The sequence below is a fragment of the Eschrichtius robustus genome, chromosome 13 (assembly GCF_028021215.1).
Source record: "Eschrichtius robustus isolate mEscRob2 chromosome 13, mEscRob2.pri, whole genome shotgun sequence".
In the NCBI taxonomy this organism is placed as follows: domain Eukaryota; kingdom Metazoa; phylum Chordata; class Mammalia; order Artiodactyla; family Eschrichtiidae; genus Eschrichtius; species Eschrichtius robustus.
Window position 1 is genome coordinate 3525349 of NC_090836.1, and position 23252 is coordinate 3548600.

General features: G+C 52.3%; 1 protein-coding gene across 4 annotated transcripts in view; it reads left to right on the forward strand.

Annotated features, from left to right (window-relative positions):
* The window catches only part of TSPAN9 (tetraspanin 9), a 272676-nt gene that overhangs the window by 38782 nt on the left and 210642 nt on the right, over nt 1-23252 (forward strand). For 3 of the 4 annotated variants that reach the window (XM_068562153.1, XM_068562155.1, XM_068562156.1), the window contains 7 exons: nt 9047-9111; nt 9462-9524; nt 13464-13592; nt 14556-14599; nt 15060-15115; nt 17356-17495; nt 18515-18688. In XM_068562153.1, coding sequence (XP_068418254.1) covers nt 9047-9111; nt 9462-9524; nt 13464-13592; nt 14556-14599; nt 15060-15115; nt 17356-17495; nt 18515-18688 — 671 coding nt within the window. The remainder of the gene's footprint in view (nt 1-9046; nt 9112-9461; nt 9525-13463; nt 13593-14555; nt 14600-15059; nt 15116-17355; nt 17496-18514; nt 18689-23252) is intronic. The other variant, XM_068562154.1, reaches the window with a different exon arrangement.

A 23252-nucleotide genomic window follows, 5' to 3' on the forward strand; every position in this document is an offset into this window, starting at 1 on the left:
GCTTCCCTGGTGGCGCAGTGGTTGAGAGTCCGCCTGCCAATGCAGGGGACACGGGTTCGAGCCCTGGCCTGGGAAGATCCCACATGCCGCGGAGCAACTAGGCCCGTGAGCCACAACTACTGAGCCTGCGCGTCTGGAGCCTGTGCTCCGCAACAAGAGAGGCCGCGACAGTGAGAGGCCCGCGCACCGCGGTGAAGAGTGGCCCCTGCTCGCCGCAACTAGAGAAAGCCCTAGCACAGAAACGAAGACCCAACACAGCCAAAAATAAATAAATAAATAAAATAATTTTTAAAAAAAAGAATGAGCTGGAGAAAGTGAAGGGGGTGTGGGGTGACCTCAGCTTTCAGTGGGGTGTTTAGGGAAGACGTCCCCCCGATAACGGCTGTTGAGCAACGATGCCCGCGGGGTTGAAGGTGAGGGAGTGGGCCGTGCGGGTCTCTGGGGCAGAGAACAGGATGTGTGAAGGCCCTGAGGTGGGAGGGGCCTGGCACGACCAGCAATAGCTCAGAGACCCGAAGGCCGCTGGCAGGAGGTTGGAGAGGGCCTGAGCTGGGGGCGGGTGGACAGATCCTGCGGGGGCCTTCAGGCTATTGTAGGGGCTTGGATACTTTCAAGGGAGGGAGGAGGGCACCGTTGGAGGGGGTTTGGGTTCTAACAGGATGGCTGTGGCTTCTGCGTGGAGAATAGATTGGGAGCAGGGAATCCAGGCAGAAGCCCGTTCCGCCGTCGGGCCAGGGAGGGAGGTCGCTTGGACACGGGGGTGGTGAGAAGTGGCTGGATTCTGACCTAGTTTGAAATCAGAGGCATCAGCTTTTGCTGGCAGAGTCATTCGTTCATTTGGCAAATAGCTGCCGGGTCCTGGGGATGAAGACCTGAAGGGAGGTGTGGTCCCCTCCTGAGATGCTGAGAATCTAGCAGGAAAAGATAGACACAGAAGCGATGGGCTGCTACCCACTCCGTGGTGTGGGCTGGAGCAGCACGAGAACCGGATCCCAGCTGGTGACTAAGGCGCCTCCAGACCAAAGTGTCCCCCCATCCCATCAGCTTTCCCACCGCCGGCACCAGGCCTCTCCGTCACCACGCCCACCAGCACTGTCCTCAACCTCGGGGCTCAAGGGGACCTCCTTCCCGCCCTGCCGTTTGTTTGCCCCTGGACTTTTGGAACTGGACTCCTCATGGGGGCCTGGAACATGTTCGTTTTACAGGAAGGGAGACTGAGCCCCAGAGAGCTGTTGTTGAGCCAGAGTTCAGGTCTATTTCCGAAGTCTGTACAATTTGGGCATATTTGAATGAAAAGCCTATGGTTGTCAGGGCGCATGTTTAAGAAGAGAAGGCTGTGTGAGGGTCCGGAGGGAAGTGACCGGCCGAGGCCCCAGAGCTCATTTGTGGAGCTGCTGGGCTGCAGCCTGGCTCCTCGACTCCCAATCCCGTGACTGTTTCCAGTCGTTACTGGTGATGGTTAGACTCTGCCTTTCACAGCTGCAGCGTGAGTGCCTCTAGTTAGATGTAGGGTAGGACTATTGCACGTTCATTGGACCACCTGTGGAGTACCTTTCCCTGGAAAGCTTTGAGAAGAGACATGGTGCTGGACCACGGGCTTAGAGGCAGACCAGCCCACAGACGGTGTCCCCAGGGTCTCGGCTTCCCCCCTCCTTCCCCGACACAGATAGGCCAGTGTGTCTTTCTGGCAGATGAGACCTCCTGAGGGGAACCTCTTTTTTTTTTTTTTGAATTTTATTTATTTTTTTATACAGCAGGTTCTTATTAGTCATCAATTTTATACCCATCAGTGTAGACATGTCAATCCCAATCTCCCAATTCATCCCCCCACCCCACCCCCACCCCCCCGCTGCTTTACCCCCTTGGTGTCCATACGTTTGTTCTCTACATCTGTGTATCTATTTCTGCCCTGCGAACTGGTTCATCTGTACCATTTTTCTAGATTCCACATATATGCGTTAATATACGATATTTATTTTTCTCTTTCTGACTTACTTCACTCTGTATGACAGTCTCTAGGTCCATCCACGTCTCTACAAATGACCCAATTTTGTTCCTTTTTATGGCTGAGTAATATTCCATTGTATATATGTACCATGTCTTCTTTATCCATTCGTCTGTCAATGGGCATTTAGGTTGCTTCCATGACCTGGCTACTGTAAACAGTGCTGCAGTGAACATTGGGGTGCATGTGTCTTTTTGAATTATGGTTTTCTCTGGGTATATACCCAGTAGTGAGATTGCTGGGTCATATGGTAATTCTATTTTTAGTTTTTTAAGGAACCTCCATATTGTTCTCCATAGTGGCTGTATCAATTTACATTCCCACCAACAGTGCAAGAGGGTTCCCTTTTCTCCACACCCTCTCCAGCATTTGTTGTTTGTAGATTTTCTGATGATGCCCATTCTAACTGGTGTGAGGTGATACCTCATTGTAGTTTTGATTTGCATTTCTCTAATAATTAGTGATGTTGAGCAGCTTTTCATATGCCTCTTGGCCATCTGTATGTCTTCTTTGGAGAAATGTCTATTTAGGTCTTCTGCCCATTTTTTGATTGGGTTGTTTTTTTTTTTTAAATATTGAGCTGCATGAGCTGTTTATATATTTTGGAGATTAATCCTTTGTCTGTTGATTTGTTTGCAGATATTTTCTCCCATTCTGAGGGTTGTCTTTTCGTCTTGCTTATGGTTTCCTTTGCTGTGCAAAAGCTTTTAAGTTTCATTAGGTCCCATTTGTTTATTCTTGTTTTTATTTCCATTACTCTAGGAGGTGGGTCAAAAAAGATCTTGCTGTGATTTATGTCAAAGAGTGTTCTTCCTATGTTTTCCTCTAAGAGTTTTATAGTGTCCGGTCTTACATTTAGGTCTTGAATCCATTTTGAGTTTATTTTTGTGTATGGTGTTAGGGAGTGTTCTAATTTCATTCTTTTACGTGCAGCTGCCTAGTTTTCCCAGCACCACTTATTGAAGAGGCTGTCTTTTCTCCATTGTATATTCTTGCCTCCTTTATCAAAAATAAGGTGACCATATGTGCATGGGTTTATCTCTGGGCTTTCTATTCTGTTCCATTGATCTATATTTCTGTTTTTGTGCCAGTACCATATTGTCTTGATTACTGTAGCTTTGTAGTATAGTCTGAAATCAAGGAGTCTGATTCCTCCAGCTCCATTTTTTTCCCTCAGATTGCTTTGGCTATTCAGGGTCTTTTGTGACTCCATACAAATTTTAAGATTTTTTTGTTCTAGTTCTGTAAAAAATGCCATTGGTAATTTGATAGGGATTGCATTGAATCTGTAGATTGCTTTGGTTAGTATAGTCATTTTCACAGTATTGATTCTTCCAATCCAAGACCATGGTATATCTCTCCATCTGTTTGTGTCGTCTTTGATTTCTTTCATCGGTGTCTTATAGTTTTCTGAGTACAGGTCTTTTACCTCCTTAGGTAGATTTATTCCCAGGTATTTTATTCTTTTTGTTGCAGTCGTGAATGGGATTGTTTCCTTAATTTCTCTTTCTGATATTTAGTTGTTAGTGTATAGGAATGCAAGAGATTTCTGTGCATTAATTTTGTATCCTGCAACTTTACTAAATTCATTGATTAGCTCTAGTAGTGTTCTGGTGGCATCTTTAGGATTATCTATGTATATTATCATGTCGTCTGCAAACAGTGACAGTTTTACTTCTTCTTTTCCAATTTGTATTCCTTTTATTTATTTTTCTTCTTTGATTGCCATGGCTAGGACTTCCAAAACTATGTTGAATAAGAGTGGCGAGAGTGGACATCCTTGTCTTGTTCCTGATCTTAGAGGAAATGCTTTCAGTTTTTCACCATTGAGAATGATGTTTGCTGTGGGTTTGTCGTATATGGCCTTTATTATGTTGAGGTAGGTTCCCTCTATGCCCACTTTCTGGAGAGTTTTTATCATAAATGGGTGTTGAATTTTGTCAAAAGCTTTTTCTGCATCTATTGAGATGATCATATGGTTTTTATTCTTCAAGTTGTTAATATGGTGTATCACATTGATTGACTTGTGTATATTGATGAATCCTTGCATTCCTGGGATAAATCCCACTTGATCTTGGTGTATGATCCTTTTAATGTGTTATTGGATTCTGTTTGCTAGTATTTTGTTGAGGATTTTTGCATCTGTATTCATCAGTGATACTGGTCTGTAATTTTCTTTTTTTGTAGTATATTTGTCTGGTTTTGGTATCGTGGTGATGGTGGCCTTGTAGAATGAGTTTGGGAGTGTTCCTTCCTCTGCGATTTTTTTGGAAGAATTTGAGAAGGATGGGTGTTAGCTCTTCTCTAAATATTTGAAAGAATTCACCTGTGAAGCCATCTGGTCCTGGACTTTTGTTTGTTGGAAGATTTTTAATCACAGTTTCAATTTCATTACTTGTGATTGGTCTGTTCCTATTTTCTATTTCTTCCTTGTTCAGTCTTGGAAGGTTATACCTTTCTAAGAATTTGTCCATTTCTTCCAGGTTGTCCATTTTATTGGCATAGAGTTACTTGTAGTAGTCTCTTAGGATGCTTTGTATTTCTGCGGTGTCCTTTGTAACTTCTTTTTCATTTCTAATTTTATTGATTTGAGTCCTCTCCCTCGTTTTCTTGATGAGTCTGGCTAAAGGTTTATCAATTTTGTTTATCTTCTTAAAGAACCAGCTTTCCGTTTTATTGATCTTTGTTGTTTTCTTTGTTTCTATTTCATTTATTTCTGCTCTGATCTTTATGATTTCTTTCCTTCTGCTAACTTTGGGTTTTGTTTGTTCTTCTTTCTCTAGTTCCTTTAGGTGTAAGGTTATATTGTTTGTTTAAGATTTTTCTTGTTTCTTGAGGTAGGACTGTATTGCTGTAAACTTCCCTCTTAGAACTACTTTTGCTGCATCCCATAGGTTTTGGATTGTCGTGTTTTTGTTGTCATTTGTCTCTAGATATTTTTTGATTTCCTCTTTGATTTCTTCAGTGATCTCCTGGTTATTTAGTAACACATTGTTTAGCCTCCATGTGTTTGTCTTTTTTACATTTTTTTCCCTGTAATTGATTTCTAATCTCATAGTGCTGTGGTCGGTAAAGATGCTTGATATGATTTCAATTTTCTTAAATTTACTGAGGCTTGATTTGTGACCCAAGATGTGATCTATCTTGGAGAAGGTTCCATGTGCACTTGAGAAGAAAGTGTAATCTGCTGTTTTCGGATGGAATGTCCTATAAATACCAATTAAATCTATCTGGTCTATTGTGTCATTTAAAGCTTGTGTTTCCATATGAATTTTCTGTCTGGATGATCTGTCCATTGGTGTAAGTGAGGTGTTAAAGTCCCCCACTATTGTTGTGTTACTGTCGATTTCCTCTTTTTTGAAAAAAAATTTATTTATTTATTTATTTTTGGCTGTGTTGGGTCTTCATTGTTGCACGTGGGCTTTCTTTAGTTGCGGCGAGCGGGGGCAACTCTTCGTTGTGGTGCGCCGGCTTCTCATTGCAGTGGCTTCTCTCTTGTTGCGGAGCACAGGCTCTAGGCGTGCAGGCTTCAGTAGTTGTGGCACGTGGGCTCAGTAGTCGTGGCTTGCAGGCTCAGTAGTTGTGGCGCATGGGCTTAGTTGCTCCGCGGCATGTGGGATCTTCCCAGACCAGGCAAGAACCCATGTCCCCTGCATTGGCAGGTGGATTCTTAACCACTGTGCCACCAGGGAAGCCCCTCGATTTCCTCTTTTATAGCTGTTACCATTTGCCTTACATATTGAGGTGCTCCTATGTTGGGTGCATATATATTTATAATTGTTATATCTTCTTCTTGGATTGATCCCTTGGTCATTATGTAGTGTCCTTCCTTGTCTCTTATAACATTATTTTAAAGTCTATTTTTTCTGATATGAGAATTGCTACTCCAGCTTTCTTTTGATTTCTATTTGCATGGAGTATCTTTTTCCATCCCCTCACTTTCAGTCTGTATGTGTCCCTAGGTCTGAAGTGGGTCTCTTATAGACAGCATATATACGGGTCTTGTTTTTGTATCCATTCAGCAAGCCTGTGTCTTTTGGTTGGAGCATTTAACACATTCACAGTTAAGATAATTATCGATATGTATGTTCCTGTTACCATTTTCTTAATTGTTTTGGGTTTGTTTTTGTAGGTCCTTTTCTTCTCTTGTGTTTCCCACTTAGAGAAGTTCCTTTAGCATTTGTTGTAGAGGTGGTTTGGTGGGGCTGAATTCTCTTAGCTTTTGCTTTTCTGTAAAGCTTTTGATTTCTCCATCAAATCTGAATGAGATCCTTGCCGGGTAGAGTAATCTTGCTTGTAGGTGCTTCTCTTTCATCACTTTAAATATATCATGCCACTCCCTTCTTGCTTGTAGAGTTTCTGCTGAGAAATCAGCTGTTAACCTTATGGGAGTTCCCTTGTATGTTATTTGTCGTTTTTCCCTTGCTGCTTTTAATAATTTTTCTTTGTCTTTAATTTCTGTCAATTTGATTACTGTGTGTCTCGACGTGTTTCTCCTTAGGTTTATCCTGCTTGGGACTCTCTGTGCTTCCTGGACTTGGGTGGCTATTTCCTTTCCCATGTTAGGGAAGTTTTCAACTATAATCTCTTCAAGTTTTTTCTTGGGTCCTTTCTCTTTCTTTCTGGGACCCCTATAATGTGAATGTTGGTGCATTTAATATTGTCCTGGAGGTCTCTTAGGGTGTCTTCATTTCTTTTCATTCTTTTTTCTTTATTCTGTTCCGTGGCAGTGAATTCCACCATTCTATCTTCCAGGTCACTTATCTGTTCTTCTGCCTCAGTTATTCTGCTACTGATTCCTTCTAGTGTAGTTTTCATTTCAGTTATTGTATTGGTCATCTCTGTTTGTTTGTTCTTTAATTCTTCTAGGTCTTTGTTAATCATTTCTTGCATCTTCTCAATCTTTGCCTCCATTCCTTTTCCGAGGTCCTGGATCATCTTCACTATCATTCTGAATTCTTTTTCTGGAAGGTTGCCTATCTCCACTTCCTTTAGTTGTTTTTCTGGGGTTTTATCTTGTTCCTTCATCTGGTACATAATCCTCTGCCTTTTCATTTTGTCTATCTTTCTGTGAATGTGGTTTTCCTTCCACAGGCTGCAGGATTGTAGTTCTTCTTGCTTCTGCTGTCTGCCCTCTGGTGGATGAGGCTATCTAAGAGGCTTGTGTAACCTTCCTGATGGGAGGGATTGGTGGTGGGTAGAGCTGGGTGTTGCTCTGGTGGGCAGAGCTAAGTAAAACTTTAATCCACTTGTCTGCTGATGGGTGTGGCTGGGTTCCCTCCCTGTTGGTTGTTTGGCCTGAGGCGACCCAGCACTGGAGGCTACCTGGGCTCTTTGGTGGGGCTAATGTCGGATTCTGGGAGGGCTCACGCCAAGGAGTACTTCCCAGAACTTCTGCTGCCAGTGTCCTTGTCCCCTCGGTGAGCCACAGCCACCCCCCATCTCTGCAGGAGACCCTCCAACACTAGCAGGCACGTCTGGTTCAGTCTCCCCTGGGGTCATTGCTCCTTCCCCCTGGGTCCTGATGTGCACACTACTTTGTGTGTGCCCTCCAAGAGTGGAGTCTCTGCTTCCCCCAGTCCTGTCGAAGTCCTGCAATCAAATCCCGCTAGCCTTCTAAGTCTGATTCTCTGGGAATTCCTCCACCCGTTGCCAGACCCCTAGGTTGGGAAGCCTGATGTGGGCTCACAACCTTCACTCTTCACTCCAGTGGGTGGACTTCCATGGTGTAAGTGTTCTCCAGTTTGTGAGTCACCCACCCAGTAGTTGTGGGATTTGATTTTATTGTGATTGCGCCCCTCCTACCATCTCACTGAGGCTTTTCTTTTGTCTTTGGATGTGGGGTATCTTTTTTGGTGAGTTCCAGTATCTTCCTGTCGATGATTGTTCAGCAGTTAGTTGTGATTCCGGTGCTCTCGCAAAAGGGAGTGAGCTCACGTCCTTCTACTCTGCCATCTTAAACCAGGATTTCTGAGGGTGGCCTCTTGATTCAGCCTTGGCACTGGGGAGAGGTCAGCTGGGGGCCCCATGTGGCCTTGGCCGTGCTCTCTGGTTACAGCCCAGGTGGTGGACAGCCCACTTGTCTCGCCTCTTCCCTGCATCAGCAGCTCCCTCACTCCCGCTGCTGCAGCCCTCCAGGCTCAGCCAGGCCCAGCAGGACAGGGCAGGTCCCGGAGGTGGAGAAAGGAGGTAATAACTCCTGCTCAAACCCTCTCGCTCTGCCTCTCCCCACCAGTGCCCTTCTTTATGGTCTAACCCTACCGGTGGTCAGTGCAGCTCAAGGCTCACCTGGCCGCCCAGCCTGAGCTGGCCCCTCCTCCTCTGAGCACGTGGCATGGTCCCGTCGGACATGGACGCAGGGCCATCATGTGGGCACACTTCTCTCCTCCACCGGGTGGTGAGCTCTGGAAAGCAGGGAACCCCTTGTCCTGATCTCATTTACGATAAGGGAGGACGTGGGGCCCCGTAGTGCTGGGGGATCTTGCAGCATCACCCCTAGGAGGCTGGGCCCGCAGCGAGCACTCGTGTGACCCGTTGACGGTCTAGCTGGAGCCGTGGAGCTGTGCTTGGCTGGGTTCCCTGTGTCCGGGTTAGGGCCACGGGTTCCCCTCTGGAGACACTCTTGTGTCTTGGCACATGTGTCCCCCGTCCCCCTTGCTGCCCACAGACAGGGCAGACATCCTGTCGGGTCCTGCTCATTAGCGGAGGTGGTGGGGACCGTGGGAGCTGCCCGGGGGAAGGGCCAAGGAGGAGGCTGCCAGGCTGCGGTGGGGGGAGGCTCTGAGGGGGCTTTCTGAGCTGTGCACCCGCTGGCCAGAGATCCACAGCCCTGTCACCCTGGTCTCAGGTTAGCGGTCTCCCAGCGAGGCCTCGGCTTCCTCTTGCTGCTGGGAGATCCCTGGGATCTCAGGAGGGCGGGAGGGGCCCTGCAGAATCCTCACCCCAAGTGCCACTCAGGTTGGGGAGGGCCGGTAAGGGGCCCTTGAGCTTGCCTGCCTTTGTCCTGGTCCTCCCGCTGAGTGGATGTTGGCGTCTCTGCAGGTCGGAATGAGCTGATCGCCCGCTACATCAAGCTCCGGACAGGGAAGACCCGCACCAGGAAGCAGGTGGGCCCTGGGGCAGGTACCCCGGCACTGGTCGGCTCCCAGGGTGGGCCCGGCCCTCCGCAGGACTGGGTGTGGACTCTGGGGACCAGCTTGGGAGGGGTCCTCTGCTGGGTGTGCCACAGATGGTCAGTTTCCCTGGGGTCCCTTCTGCCATCGCCTGGGAGGAGAGCCCTCCCCATCCGACTGCACTTCTATTTAACTGGGAGAGGTGGGGCCGAGGTCCCATCAGTGACTGGTCCTTTTATTCATTCGTTCATCCATTCAGCCTGTGATGGGATGGGAGGCTGTGGAGGGCTGAGGGTCAGGGGAGCCGGCCGTCGGGGAGACAGGAACCCCTCTTCCTGCCACAGGTGTCCAGCCACATCCAGGTGCTGGCTCGGCGAAAAGCCCGCGAGATCCAGGCCAAGCTAAAGGTAAGGCAAAGGCAGCAGCGGGAGGGCTCGGGTGGGCCAGCCTCCCGGGAGTTGGGGCTCTTTTCCCAGGAGGAAAAGTCTTCCCCTGGGTTTTGGGGCTGCCTGCTTACGTGTGGAGCCAGTGAGCTTCTCAGTGCTGAGGAAAGTGGGGTTCAGCCTGTAACCTCTCTCCCACCTGCGCAGAGGACGTTGACTGGGGGCCGTGTCTGTGTGTCCGTGTGTGAATGGCCAGGCTCACGGCATCCTGGGAGACAGAGGCCGGTCTCCTGCTCTGCTCCCCGCCCCCTGCAGCTCAGAGGAACCGGGCACACCGGAGTCCCATGGTTAGAGCAGCAGGACTGCCCTCCAGACCCCATTTCTTGCGGACCGCATGGCTCCTTACTGCCGTCACCCAGATCCTGTGGGTGGCAGGCCTGCGGGGTGGGGTCCACGCTGGGGGAAGGGCTGGTGGGGCTCCTGGGATCGGCCCCACCTTGCAGGCCTGTCTGCCAACAGGCGACTGACTACTACACGGGGGGCCAGCCGCCGGTGGGGGTCCCCTCCCCACGGGACTCGGGCCTCCTGGACCCTGGTCCCAGGGGCCCTTGGCTGAACCCTGGGAGGCAGCAGGCTGCCCATCATGGTGGATGTAACAGAAGAGTCTATGGCTGCTTGGTAGGAGGAGCCAGCACTTGGTTGAGACCAGTAAATCCACAGACATTTTAATTTTATTCTTATTTTTATTTTTTGGCTGCACTATGCGGCTTGCGGGATCTTAGTTCCCCGACCAGGGATTGAACCCGGGCCCTCGGCAGTCAAAGCGCAGAGTCCTAACTGCTGGACCGCCAGGGAATTCCCCACAAACATTTTTTAAAGCAATGGAAGCCCTTTTTTTGTTTTTTTTTTTAAATTTTATTTATTTATTTTTGGCTGCATTGGGTCTTTGTTGTGGCACACGGGCTTTTCGTTGTGGTGGCTTCTCTTGTTGCGGAGCACGGACTCTAGGCGTGCGGGCTTCAGTATTTGTGGCTCGTGGGCTCTAGAGCGCAGGCTCAGTAGTTGCGGCGCACTGGCTTAGTTGCTCTGTGGCACGTGTGATCTTCCTGGACCAGGGCTCAAACCTGTGTCCCCTGCATTGGCAGGTGGATTCTTAACCACTGCGCCACCAGGGAAGTCCCAGCCCTTTCGTTTTTCTCCCAAATTAAATATCACCCCGATCTGTTATCAGAGGAGCTACTCTGGTCAAAGCTAGGTTGGCGAGAAGCAGGCTAGGGACCCCTCGCGCTAGTCACCTCTCAGCCCCCATGACTCTCGAACCCGAAAGCGTCCCAGAACCCAGTTTAAAAGCCCCTGGAGTAGAGGACCACAGAGGCCCCATCTGGCCCCGTTGTCCGTGACCCTGACACTGGAGGCTCTGACGGCCTGGGTGGGAACTCCCAGGAGGCTCCATTCCTTCTGCATCAGCCCAGCTGTCCCCCGCCCCTCACAGCTGTGGCCCAGCCCTCGCTCCTTTGTCCCCGGGACAGCTGGCTGGGCTGCAGCTGCTGGTCCCTCCCTCTCAGGCTGGCACGTGTGTACCCGGACATCCCCAGCCCTGCAGCCCACTTGCTCCTCACTCCCCTCTCTGGTCAGCCTGTGACTCACCAGGGCCTGGTAGGGGACCGGATGGAGAGCCAAATGTCCAGGGTTCTGTTCAGAGCCGTCGGGGGGAGCTTTGGATTCCCGTGGGCTATACGGCCCACGTGTGCTCGAGGAACTGAGCCTGTCCCTGTCCACAGGCTCTAACGTGGGGCTGGGAACAGCCTCTGGGGACCACTGGACAGGCTTCAAGGGGAGCCATGGACCCCTTAAATAATATGCACATTTTCATGTACATGCATTTTTTGGAGAAGATTGGTCTGAGGATTTTGTCATATTCTCCAGCGGGTCTGGGGCCCAACGTAGTTAAGCTCCCTGGTGGATGGCAAGGTCAGGTAGAAATCCTCGGGTCACGGCCCTGGTCTGGCCTGGCTCTGCCCTGGGCCGTGGGCCCTCGGCCATGTCACCCACCTGCTTCAAGCTCCATCCAGCTTCCCCGCCTGTAAAATGACAGGGTTGAGCAAGGTGGTATCTGAGGTCCCCTCAAGCTGCAAAATTCAGTAGCCTGGTCACTGATGTCACCCCCCACTCCCACCTGATTCCTGTCCCACTCGCTGGTCTCTGGCCGTTCGTTTAGACTGGCCATCGGGAAGGGACTCAGGTTGCCGACACAGGGTTGGAGCCCTCTGGCGTCCCACCAATGCAGTTGTTAACAGAGGTTTGTGGGCCTCCTGGGGCGCGGCCTGCCGCCCCATTTGTGTCCTGGAGGGAGTGGGCCTGGGCGTGTATGGCATCTCCCTCCCAAAATCAGCAGAGTCCTTGGGGAGAGGCAGCCTGATGCTTTGGTTATCAGAGACAGCCTGAGAGCAAGGCCCAAGTTTGGCCCCCAAAGGACAGTGGGCTGGGGTGTCCCACCACTCAGCACGGCCTCCCGGGCCCTCTGTGGTGAGGATGGGTGCCGTCAGATCCTGATGTGCCCCTTCCTTGGTTTGCTCAGCCCCCCGGGCCTGCAGAGGTCAGAGGTCATGGATATGCCATCCCAGACGGACCTTAAGGGCCGACTGTCACGTGACCCCTGTCAACACCCAAGTCCCCTAAATCCTCTGAGCTTCAGTTTCTTCATCTTAGAACGGGGAGCCTACGAGTCCTGCCAGCCTCACGGGGGTGCTGAGATGTTCAGAACCAAAGTGAGACGGCGTTCTTTACCTTCCGGGGCCTGTCTCGTGCGTGCCCCACGAGCGTAAGGGTCCCTGAGAAGCCGAGTGGAAGGGCCTGGCCCCAGACCTCATCGCGCAGGATGCCGGGCGCACCACCTGGACCCTTCGGGCCCGACGCCGTGGTGATGCTTCCCCCCGGGCGAGTGAAGTCATGCAAAACCAGCTGCGGGCTGAGAGGACCTCCCTCAGCAGTTAGCTTGCTTATTACTCAGGACAGATTCGGGTCCACCAATCTGGTTATTAAATACAGGGCCCACTTATTTTTCCCATTTGAAAAATAATTCATCATAAAGATACAGAATTTCTAATCAGAGCTCCCGAGTTGACATAAACCAACGTTTTGTCTCCAGTAATGCTTCCCATACTGAATAATACTTGCTGTTCAGTCTGTATGTGTGGTCTTCTTTTGGACCCACTAGGCTTTCTGACATACAGTATGCTGTCTTACTGGTTTTGAAGACCTTTGGGATTGGGGAGCTCAGGATGGGGACCACTGGCTAATACAAGTAGTAACCAAGTATTATTACTATTATTATTATAAGCAGGTCATACTGCTGATTTGTTCAGAGCCTCTGCAAGGTGAACCCATTTTGGGGGGGGGGCGTCTTTGGACCATAGAGGGGACCCATAGAGGGCAGATAGTTGGTATTTGCATCCTGACACGTAAAAGGTTCGGGAGCCATGGTCGCCCGTGGTACAGTAGAGATCCACAGGCCAGGGCTAAGACGGGGGCCACAGGAGACCGTCCCTTGTCACCGTCCATGTGACCGAGGATGACCCCTGCCCAACAGATATTCATGCACCATCTCCCAAGGGCCAGGTGCGGCCCCAGCCACCCCTGGTGTGGAGGTGAGCAAGACCTGGGTGGTCCCTGTGTCCGTGAGGTTGGTAACAGGAGAGCCATGGTCTGGCAGGTGGCCTCCAAAGTCTCTTGAAACCCTAATGCGACTGGCAGGGCGAGTGTTGTGCCCCTTTGACAGATGAGGAAAGTGATCAGAGGCACCGAGTGACTTACTCAAGTCACAGGACCGGTGCACAGCCCTGCAGGAACGTGAGCCTCGTCCCCAGGGCCGAGTCCAGGTCTGGCTTCCCTGTCACCAGCTGGACCCGCCTCTCCCGACCTGCCATGGTGCCCACGCTGAGGCCTCCCTCAATGTCTCCCCAGGATCAGGCAGCTAAGGACAAGGCCCTGCAGAGCATGGCTGCCATGTCGTCCGCCCAGATCATCTCTGCCACAGCCTTCCACAGTAAAATGGCCCTCACCCGGGGCCCAGGCTACCCGGCGGTCTCAGGGGTAAGTGGGGCTGCCTGGAGTCGGAGGCCGGACCAGCCCGTCCTTCTCACTCCTCCCCCTTCCAAGGCACTGGCCACACCAAAGTCCTCACTTGCGTCCTCTCGGGCCAGGAGAGCCGGGGAAGGAGAGACCAAGGACCGAAGGGCCATGCAATTGCCGGGACCGCCCTCCTGGGGGCCTTGGCAGTGACAAGGGTGCAGCCGCGCCCCCGTCAGCCGGCCACCCAGGGGCTCTGCAGAGTTGGCCCCGTTTACAGAAGAGGAGGCTGAGGCCCAGCTTTGGGGCAGCACCGGCATGTTCTGAGGAGCCCCTCTACCCCGCCCCCAGCTCAGCCTCGTCCCCCCTCCGCCCTCAGGGGCTCCTTCCAGGTAAAGGGCTGATGTCCAGGAACAAAGTCCTCTCGAATTTTAAACTGAGAATGGGTCTCTTGGCCGTGGCCAGGTGGGTCCCGCTCTAAGAATAGTCCAGAGAGGCCCCTCCTCCGCAGGGCTGAGTCTTCCCAGGGTGTTGTAGGCTGCTGGGGCTAACGCACCGCCGCAGGCCCTGTGTCCGGGGAGCCTCTCGTCCAGCATTTTTCCGAGTGTGTCCAGAGGCCGCTAGGCCGGCAGGGCGTTGAATGGACAGGACGACGGGACGAACGCGTGCACACGTGACTCAGGGGCACTCAAGTCTCAATAGGGTGCTTGACTCCAGATCTCTTGAGGGTCCTGCGTGCCACTGTCGCCAGGCATCTGTCCCCGAGGAAGGGGACGAGTGCCGTGTTTGCAAGCCCGGCGGGCGTTCCAGCGGCTGGAGGTCCTTGCAGTGCTCGCGGGGACGCCGTGCTGCCGGGCTCTAGGCAGGCACCCTTCCCAGGCCCCGGCCCCGGCTGCGCCCTCCAGCTGAGCCCCTGCCCCGTCTCTGTCTCGACGCCGCCGGCCACACACACTGGGCTCTGCTGACTCCGTGCTTTTGTCTCCTCAGTTTTGGCAAGGAGCTTTGCCGGGCCACGCCGGAACGTCCCACGAGTGAGTATGGCCACCGTGCCGCCCTGTTGCTCCCTGGGCTGCGCTTGAGCCCGTGAACTCGTGCCGCTGACCCAGGCCGCAGGGTGGGAGAGCCGCAGGCTGGGGTCAGCCTTTCCGGATGGCCCTGCACTTACGGATGAGGCTCTCCTGCTCTTAGGCACCCTGGGGTGGCGTTTGCTGAAGCCCCAGTCTATCCGGGGCGTAGCAGAACCCGAGCTCGGGACCCCGAGGGGAGGAGGCTAGGAACCAGCCCTCTGGCTGGCCTGGGAGGGAGGGAGGAGGGGTGGGTTTTCCCAGAAGACCTGCTGCTTCTGTGGGTCGGCCAGAATCCCGAGGGAGCGGGAGGCCAGAGCCACTGACCACCCGGGCCTGCCTCACTGAAGACACCGTTGGAGCCTGACCGAGGCTCTAGGGCTGCCACCTGCCCCCAGGCCCACGCGTCATCTCTTGTCTCCCACAGTGTGAAACCTTTCTCTCAGCAAACCTACGCTGTCCAGCCGTCACTGCCTCTGCCAGGTGGGTCAGCAGGCTCTGCCTCCCTCGTGCATCACACCCCTGTGGCTCCTGCTCCGGGTCCCAGGCCCTGACGCCTCTAGCAGTCCCCTTAGATGCTGCCCTGGCACGTGCTCACACCGTGCACCCCATCTCCCAGCTCCACCTCGATCCTCTTCCAGGAGCCAAGCCCCCTGCGCCCCCGGGGCTGCCCGTCCTCCCCAAGCCCCTCCCCAGCGAGGCTCAAGGCTGGCAGGGTGCGCACAGCTCAAGGGGCAGTGCCTGCGCCCCGGGGTGGCCACTCCACCTGCATGTGTGCCCCGTCGTGCTTGGCTCCTGGGATGGCTTCCCTCTGTGACACTGTAATCCTCTCCTTCAAGATGGGGGTCCAGCAGAGCATGGCTTTCCAGCCCGGAGCCCCTGGTTAGCAGAGGGAAGGCTCCTGGCATGAGGCAGATGGAGGTCCAGCTGGGCAGCACGGAGCTCCCGCCTTCCCCGCTGACGTGACCCGCTCTGTCCCTGCCTCTTTCTCAGGAAGGTCCCTCCACCTTCTGCTCTGCAGGGCGAGATGGGATCCTCACCCTCACCCTCCTTTCCTGGCTTGGGAATGGCTCCGGCCTGCACGGTGGCCTGGCTTTTCCTGCTCTGAGAGCGGGCCCTGCCACCCTCCTAGGTTCCTGACGGCTGTTCGGGGCCCGCCCACCCCCTCTAGTCTGTGCTCTCCCCTCATGGCTCCCCCACCCCGTCTGCAGTCTCATCCCCGCTCTTACCCCCTGTAACTCACCTGTCATCTTTTTTTGTTGTTGTTAATATTTATTTATTTGACTGCATCGGGTCTTAGTTGTGGTGCGTGGACTTAGTTGCCCCGCAGCGTGTGGGATCTTAGTTCCCCGACCAGGGATTGAACCCGCGTCCCCTGCCTTGGAAGGTGGATTCTTAACCACTGGACCACCAGGGAAGTCCATCCATCATCTTTTTAAAGCATCAATCTCACCGTGCTACTTCCAGCTTAGAATCCGTTAGTGGCTCCCTGGTGCCTTCAGGACACAATCTAAGCTTAATTGTCACTCTGTGTGCCCAGGGCAGCGTCTGGGGCTGGTGTCTGTGTGTGTCTTCTGTGTGTCGGGCCACATCCGGTGTGCACGCCACTCTTGAACAAATGAACGAGTGATTCGGCTCATCCGTCAAATACCAGCTGGTGTGTCCAGCATGGTCCTCCGCCCGCCCCCCGCCGTCCCTTGTCTGTTTCCTCCCCGGGCTTCTGACGTACCTGCCTCACTGCCCTCTTGTCCCGTCCGCCACCAAGCCCTGGGGTCTTGCTCCCTCCATGTCCCTCCTGTGTCCCCTTCTCTTCACTCCACTGCCCTCTTCATTTTCCCATTTGGGAAAAACCCACAAGACCTGGGCTTCTGGTCCACCTCGCCCCAGCCCAGTCCTTCCCCCACGCGGAACAGGGTCTTCAGAAATGTACAGCCGATCGCTCCTCGGCCCCGCCTAAAATCCTCCCATCGCCCTCCTGAGCTCAGGCTGAAACCCGTACCCCTTACCTAGCAGCCAGGGCCCATCTCTCCAGCCCCGGCACAAACCCGCCCTCCCCGTCACGTCTGCCAGACGGAGCCCCCGAGCTCACGGTGCATCTCGCAGCCCCGTGCCCCCTGCCTGGAGCCCCCTTCCCCTGTCTGCACCTGCTGCCTCCCACTCTTACCCCGTAACCTCTTTCAGCACCACCTTCGGGTGGCCTTTCTGACGCTCTTCACGGAGGACTAGGAGCCCCCCTCCCCCACTGTGCTGAGCGCCTTCCTTGTCCGTTTTCCTCACGTTCATTGCTTCACTTACTCGCCAGCCAGCAGCCAGTGCCTGTTCTGGGCCGGGCACTGTCCCAGGGGCTGGACAGCAGACGCTCATGTCATTGTAATAGTTGGTCGTCTCCCTGGCTGGACCAGAAGTTCCTCCAGGGCAAGAACCAAGCGGAGGCTGCCCTGGAAGCCCTGGGTCCCGCAGGCATCCCACCGCCCAAGCCCAGCCAGCATCCAGTCTCCCCTGAATGCAGTTCCGTGCAGGGGCCCGAGGGGACCGAGCTGTTCCAGGCTGAACTCCCTGCCAGGGCTGCCCCTGGAGCGCTGGCCGGTGCTCTGCCCCCCCCCGCTGGGAGACCCCGTTAAGGCAGACAGCAGGTCCCCCAGCCGGAGGGTCTGGGGGCCTGGCGGAGGGTGCGGCAGGGAGGCCCTGTGGACCGGCTCCCATGTGCCGTCCACTGTGTGCAGGGTTCGAGTCTGCCGCAGGAGCTTCCCCGTCGCCCTCCGCGCCCCCAGCACCCCCGTGGCAGGGCCGCAGCGTGGCCAGCCCCAAGCTCTGGATGTTGGAGTTCTCCGCCTTCCTGGAGCGGCAGCAAGACCCCGATACGGTAGGTCCCGGCCTCCGTCTGGCCACGCTCCCGCCCGGTCCTCGCGCCTGGGGCGGCTGCTCCCGTGCGCCTCTTCCTCCTGCTCTGGCCTTCTCGCCCTGCTCTCTGCCCCGCGCCACCTTGGGGCCGAACTTAGGGTCCTTGTTCCTTTCCATCCCCCCCCATCCTTCCGTCCTCTCCCTCCCCGCTTCCTTCTCACTGGACCTTCCCTCTGTCCCTGGCTCTGTTTCTGCTCCCTCCCCTAACCCCTCCCACGGTTCCTGTGCCCCGTCCCGGTGCCCCCAGGCTCTGTCCCTTCCCTGCTCCCACCATGTCCACCTTCTTTCCGGTCCGGTCACCTCTCCGTCTGAAGGCACTGGTCCCAGCCCTGCCCGCAGGCTGCTCTGCCCTTTCCCTGTGGCTCTGAGTCTGCCCCGTGTCCTCGGGAACGCCATCAGGAGCAGCAGTCCACCCCCATCCCGCCCCCTTCAGTGTCTCCGTCCTGGGTGACCGGTGTCACCTGCAAAGTCCAGGTGGGCAGGATGCCAGAGTCGGGGGGACTTCACTGACCATCTCACTTTGACATTTTCAAGCTTATGGTTTAGGTGAGGAACCCAGCGTGGACCACGAAAGAAGCGGCTCTTCTTTAGTCGCAGTGAGGGACCGCAGCCGCCGCCTCCGGGGGGAGCACCCCTCGTATGGGCCGCTGGTTTTCCGTCACAGACGAGATCACGGGGGTCCAGAGATAGAAAATGAGTCGCCTAAGGATGTTAGCAACAGAGTCAAGACTCAGTACAAATAACGACCAGAAAGTGCCGAGCATCTGCTGGGGGTCACCCTGCCCCAGGTGCTGGACACCTGTTGACTCTGCTTTACACTCTGGCGCCTTCTACTGGCTCCGTTTTACCAGAGGGGAAACTGAGGCCCCCGCCGTGGCATCCCTGCTCTGGGCCCCTGGCCGGGCTCCGAGCCCCGGTCTGTCTGGTCTGTCTGCCCCGCCGCCCCCATGGCCCCTCAGACCAGCTCTTCTCTGTCCACAGTACAATAAGCACCTGTTCGTGCACATTGGCCAGTCGAGCCCCAGCTACAGCGACCCCTACCTCGAAGCTGTGGACATCCGCCAGATTTACGACAAGTTCCCGGAGAGGAAGGGTGGTCTCAAGGAGCTCTTTGAACGGGGACCCTCCAACGCCTTTTTCCTCGTGAAGTTCTGGGTAAGCCTTGGATGACCTCCTCCTTCCCACCCCAGCACGTCGATGACTGCAGGGAGAAAGGAGGAGGGGTGGGCCTTGGCGGCGGTGGGACCTGGGACGCGCAGGACAAGAGCGAAGGGCCAGCACAGAGCGGCCCTCTGGTGCCGGGAGCTCAGACCAGGTGGAGCCATTGGTGCCGCAGAGCAAGGCCCCCTCCTGATGGCGGGTGATGGTCACGCCTGGGCAGAAGTGCGGCCTCAAGGGGTCTGTAGTACCAGAGAGGACCTACAGGAGGCCTCAGGGGTAGTCACCCAAGGCTTTCAATGCCAAGGTTTCTGGGCCCGCAGCGGGGCAGCTGTTGGGCTGGATGGGGCTTGGAGAAGTGGACGGTAGGCTTAGGTTGGGTCATCCCCAAAGAAACACCGAGCTTCTGCAAGAGCTCAGCCCGTAGCTCGGCCTCCGCCGCCCTCCCCAGCTCACCCCTGCATGGGTGCTGTGTGGGTAGAGCCTCCTTCTTTCGAAAACTCCTCCAAGACCAGGAGGCATAGGACCTGTTCCGGGGGCCCAGCACCCACAGAAAAGGGTTGCCGGGAAGAGGGACAGGGCAGGAGAAGCCAGTGGGAGGAAGTGCAGGAAATCCTTCTGGCTGGTGATCAGAGCCTTCGAATCGTCTCGGAGCCCGGAAGCTGGGCCTTTATTTGGTCTCGGACCACTTTGATAACCTGAAAGCTGTGCTTTTCCTAGAAGTGGGCATATTCACACGAAAGTGTACATGCAGTTCCAGGTGGCTTACTGGTCCCTGGCTAGGAGCTCTTAGCCTAGCCCTCGTCCGCAACCAAATCTGTGGGGCTGGCTGTCTACAGAAAAGGCAGGAACAGAGACCCAGGGCCTGGATCCCGACGAGGCTCAGTGTTTGCCCCTGCAGGACAGCTTGCTCTGCGAGCCGATGGAGGTTGGCCCTGGGCCTTCAGGGATGGGAAGAGTTAGGCGGAAAAGGGGAAGGGCCTCCAGGGGGGCTAGTCATGGGTAAACGTGTAAGAGAGGGAACCGCGGAAAGTAAAATGGGAGAGGTGAGTCAGATCCTGGAAGGTCCTGGTCCTGCAAAGGTCTGGATTTGATTCTATGCTGGGATGAAAAATAGGTAATAGTTTCTTTTACTTTATCTTATTTTTAAATCAGTGCATATTCATAGTTATTAATACCAAGAGGCTTATGAATGAAAACCGTCAGGTTCTCGCCCGCCTCCTCCCAACCCCAAGCCCAATCCCGAGAGGCAATCACTGTAAAATGTCACTGTTTATTCTGGGTTTTATCTCCTTAGTTCTAAATATCTGCTTAATATTGCTACACTTTGATATCACGACTATGTATTATGTATTTATGGTAGGAAAACATTGGCTATATTATACCACTTTTCCCCTCATCGTCCCAGTAAGTTATATAATTTAGTCAAAACAATAAAGTGTTTAGATTTTGTGACAACGTAGATTGACCACCAGAGTGTGTAATGATTACATTTCATTTCTTGTGCAACTTTTTGGTTTTTCCTAAAAATAAATGGCTCTTTCGCTTGCACATTTCTAAAAAACCTATTATTAAAATTTTACAAATTGTTCTATCATAACCACCATATAAAATTTAAAAAATTGTTTTTCACCCAGTGCTTAAGCCTATCAGATAATTTATCCTTTGTCCCTTTCTCCTTCGGGATGCCTCTGTTCTGCTCCGGTTTGAACCGGTTTTCCTCCAGGCCTGCTCAACAGCTGTCCTGAGACCTCTGTTTACTGCTCCTCTATTTTGAATCTACAGTTTCCTAGATCTCATATTTCTCTCTTTTTAGGTGTTCCCCCCTCATTTTGCTGGAATACATTCTCTAGCACCTTCCTAAGAAAAGGTGCATGGTAGATAAATGTTCTAAGTCTACCTGTTTGAAATGTCATTTATTTTCAGTACCTGATTCATAGTTTGGGTACGGAATCTCCATCGTAAATGATTTTCCCTAGAAGTGATTTTCAAGAATCATTTTTTGGTTGCTCCAGTGTCTTATAAGAGTAGTCTGGTAGTATTCGAATTCTCTATTCTTTGTTATGTAACTCAGTTTTTTTTAGCCTCTAGGAGTTTTGCATTTCCTCTCTGTTCCTTACGTTCTTAAATTTCACGTTGATGAGCTTTGGGATCTGTGTTGTTTTTTTTCCTATTTTTGAGCCAGGTACTTGGTAGGCAGTGAGATGAGAGTCTCTCAATTCGGTAAATTTACTTATATTATTTCTTTTTCTTTGTTTTCTCTGTGTTCTTTTCCAGGAACCCCTGTTAGTCTGATGTTGGATATCCCGGACCTATCCTCTCTGATTTTTACCATTTATTTATTTTCCAATTCATTTTCTTAGAGACTTTCTTAACTTTATCTTCTAATTAAGAGTGAATCTGAGTGAATATTACATAAAACCCAAAGTAACATTGGCATGAATGAATAGTTCTTTCATGTAAAGTAAGTCTGGAGATGGAGTGTCCAGGTCTGGTCCAGCAGCTCCGTGAAATTACCAGAGACCCTACTCTTCTCTATCTGCCATGCTCAGTGTGTGGCTTCTGTCCTCGAGGTCAAGGCTGCTGGGGTTCCAGCCATCACATCCATTTTTCAGGCATCAGGAAGGGGGAAAGCCAACTTAGTTCCCTTTAAGGAGCCTTCCTGGAAGTCCCACACAACTCTTAACTAGTTGTCTGTTTGCAGGTAGCTGCAAAGGAGCCAGGGAAATGTACTGTTTTAGTTGAGTAAATTGCCATTCTGAATAAAATCAGGGTTCTATTACTACAGAAAATGAATGACTCTTTCAATTGTTGATGTGTTGTAGTTTAATTGATGGCATTTTTTTCTTAATTGTTTGTAAAATCTTGGTGCATTGTACATTTAGTGGTGAAATAGATTAATGGAATATGGTGGCATTCTCTGCCCACCCCCACCCCGCCCCTTGTATCGAATATTTACTTTTGACCATGACGTTTTTAATTTTTAAAAGCTCCTTCTTCTTCTTTGATTGCATCCTAATCTTGTTTCATGGCTACAATTTTCCTCTCATCTTTTTGGGGACTTGAAGTGAGAATTATTTTTTAAGTTTTCTTCTGCTCCCTTTGTTTCCTTTTAGTCCCTTTTTCTGTCTGTTTGAGTCTTTATCTTTCAAGTTGGAGGATTTTCTCAAATGTCTATAATTCGTGGCCAGATTTTTTGGTCATTTTTTTGACAGCTTTATTGCCATATAATTCACTTACCATATAATTCACCTACTTAAAGTGTACAATTCAGCATTTTTAGTATATTCACAGAGTTGCAACCAGTTAATTTTAGAACATTTTCATCACCCCCAAACCCATTAGTTATCACCTCCACCCCCCAGCCTTAGGCAACCACTAAGCTGCTTTCTGTCTTTATAGCATTTTTAGATATTTCACATAAATGGAATCTTACAATATATAGTCTTTTGTGACTGGCTTCTTTCACTTAACGTTAAGTTTTTAAGGTTTAGCCATATTATAGCACATGTCAGGACTTCATTCCTTTTTATGGTTGAGTAATATCCCATTGTCTGGATAGACCACATTTTGTTTATCCATTCATCTGTCAGTGATGGGCATTTGGGTTGTTTCCACCTTTGGGCCATTGTGAATAATGCTGCTATGAACTTAATATACAAGTCTTTGTGTGGACATAACTTTTCATTTCTCTTGGGTAGATACTTAGGCGTGGAATTGCTGGATCATATGCACTATTTATTTATTTATTTTTGGCTGCGTTGGGTCTTCGTTGCTGCGCGGGTTTTCTCTAGTTGAGGCGAGAGGGGGCTACTCTTTGCGGTGCGTGGGCTTCTCATTGCGGTGGCTTCTCTTGTTGTGGAGCACAGCCTCTAAGCACGCGGGCTTCAGTAGTTGTGGCTCACAGGCTCTAGAGCGCAGGCTCAGTAGCTGTGGCGCATGGGCTTAATTGCTCCGTGGCATGTGGGATCTTCCCGGACCAGGGCTCGAACCTGTGTCCCCTGCATTGGCAGGCAGATTCTTAACCACTGAGCCACTAGGGAAGTCCCCTCTTTACATTCTTGACAGTGTCCTTTGAAGCACAACCTTTTCCATTTTGATGAAGTCTAGTGTATCCTTCCTTTCGTTGTTGGGGCCATTTGTCCATCCAGTGACTGGGAACTCTGTGGACAAGGTGTGGGCCTTGTTACCTGCTGGACTTCTCTTTCAGGTGATCGGGGTTGGGGAACCAGCTGCTTTATTGAGGACACTAGTAAATGTCAGCATATTTACTGGACCTTTTCCTTTCCTGAAGTGGTTCAGTTTCTCCAAAGAAGACCCCTACGGTCTCCCGCCCCCTTGGCAGGGACATACGAACATTCTACCAGTGGGGCAGGGAGAGGGCTAGGGGAGCCGACCATTTCTTAGGCAACGTTCACCTCATGCCCTGGCTCCCACCCCCTCTTCTGACATGCCTGGTGTCCCTGAGACCTGACGCCCTCCTGTTTAATTTCTTCCCCTGATGTGTGGAGAGGGGGGGGCCCGGAGGCCTGACCACCCAGTGTACAGCCTTTCAGCCGGT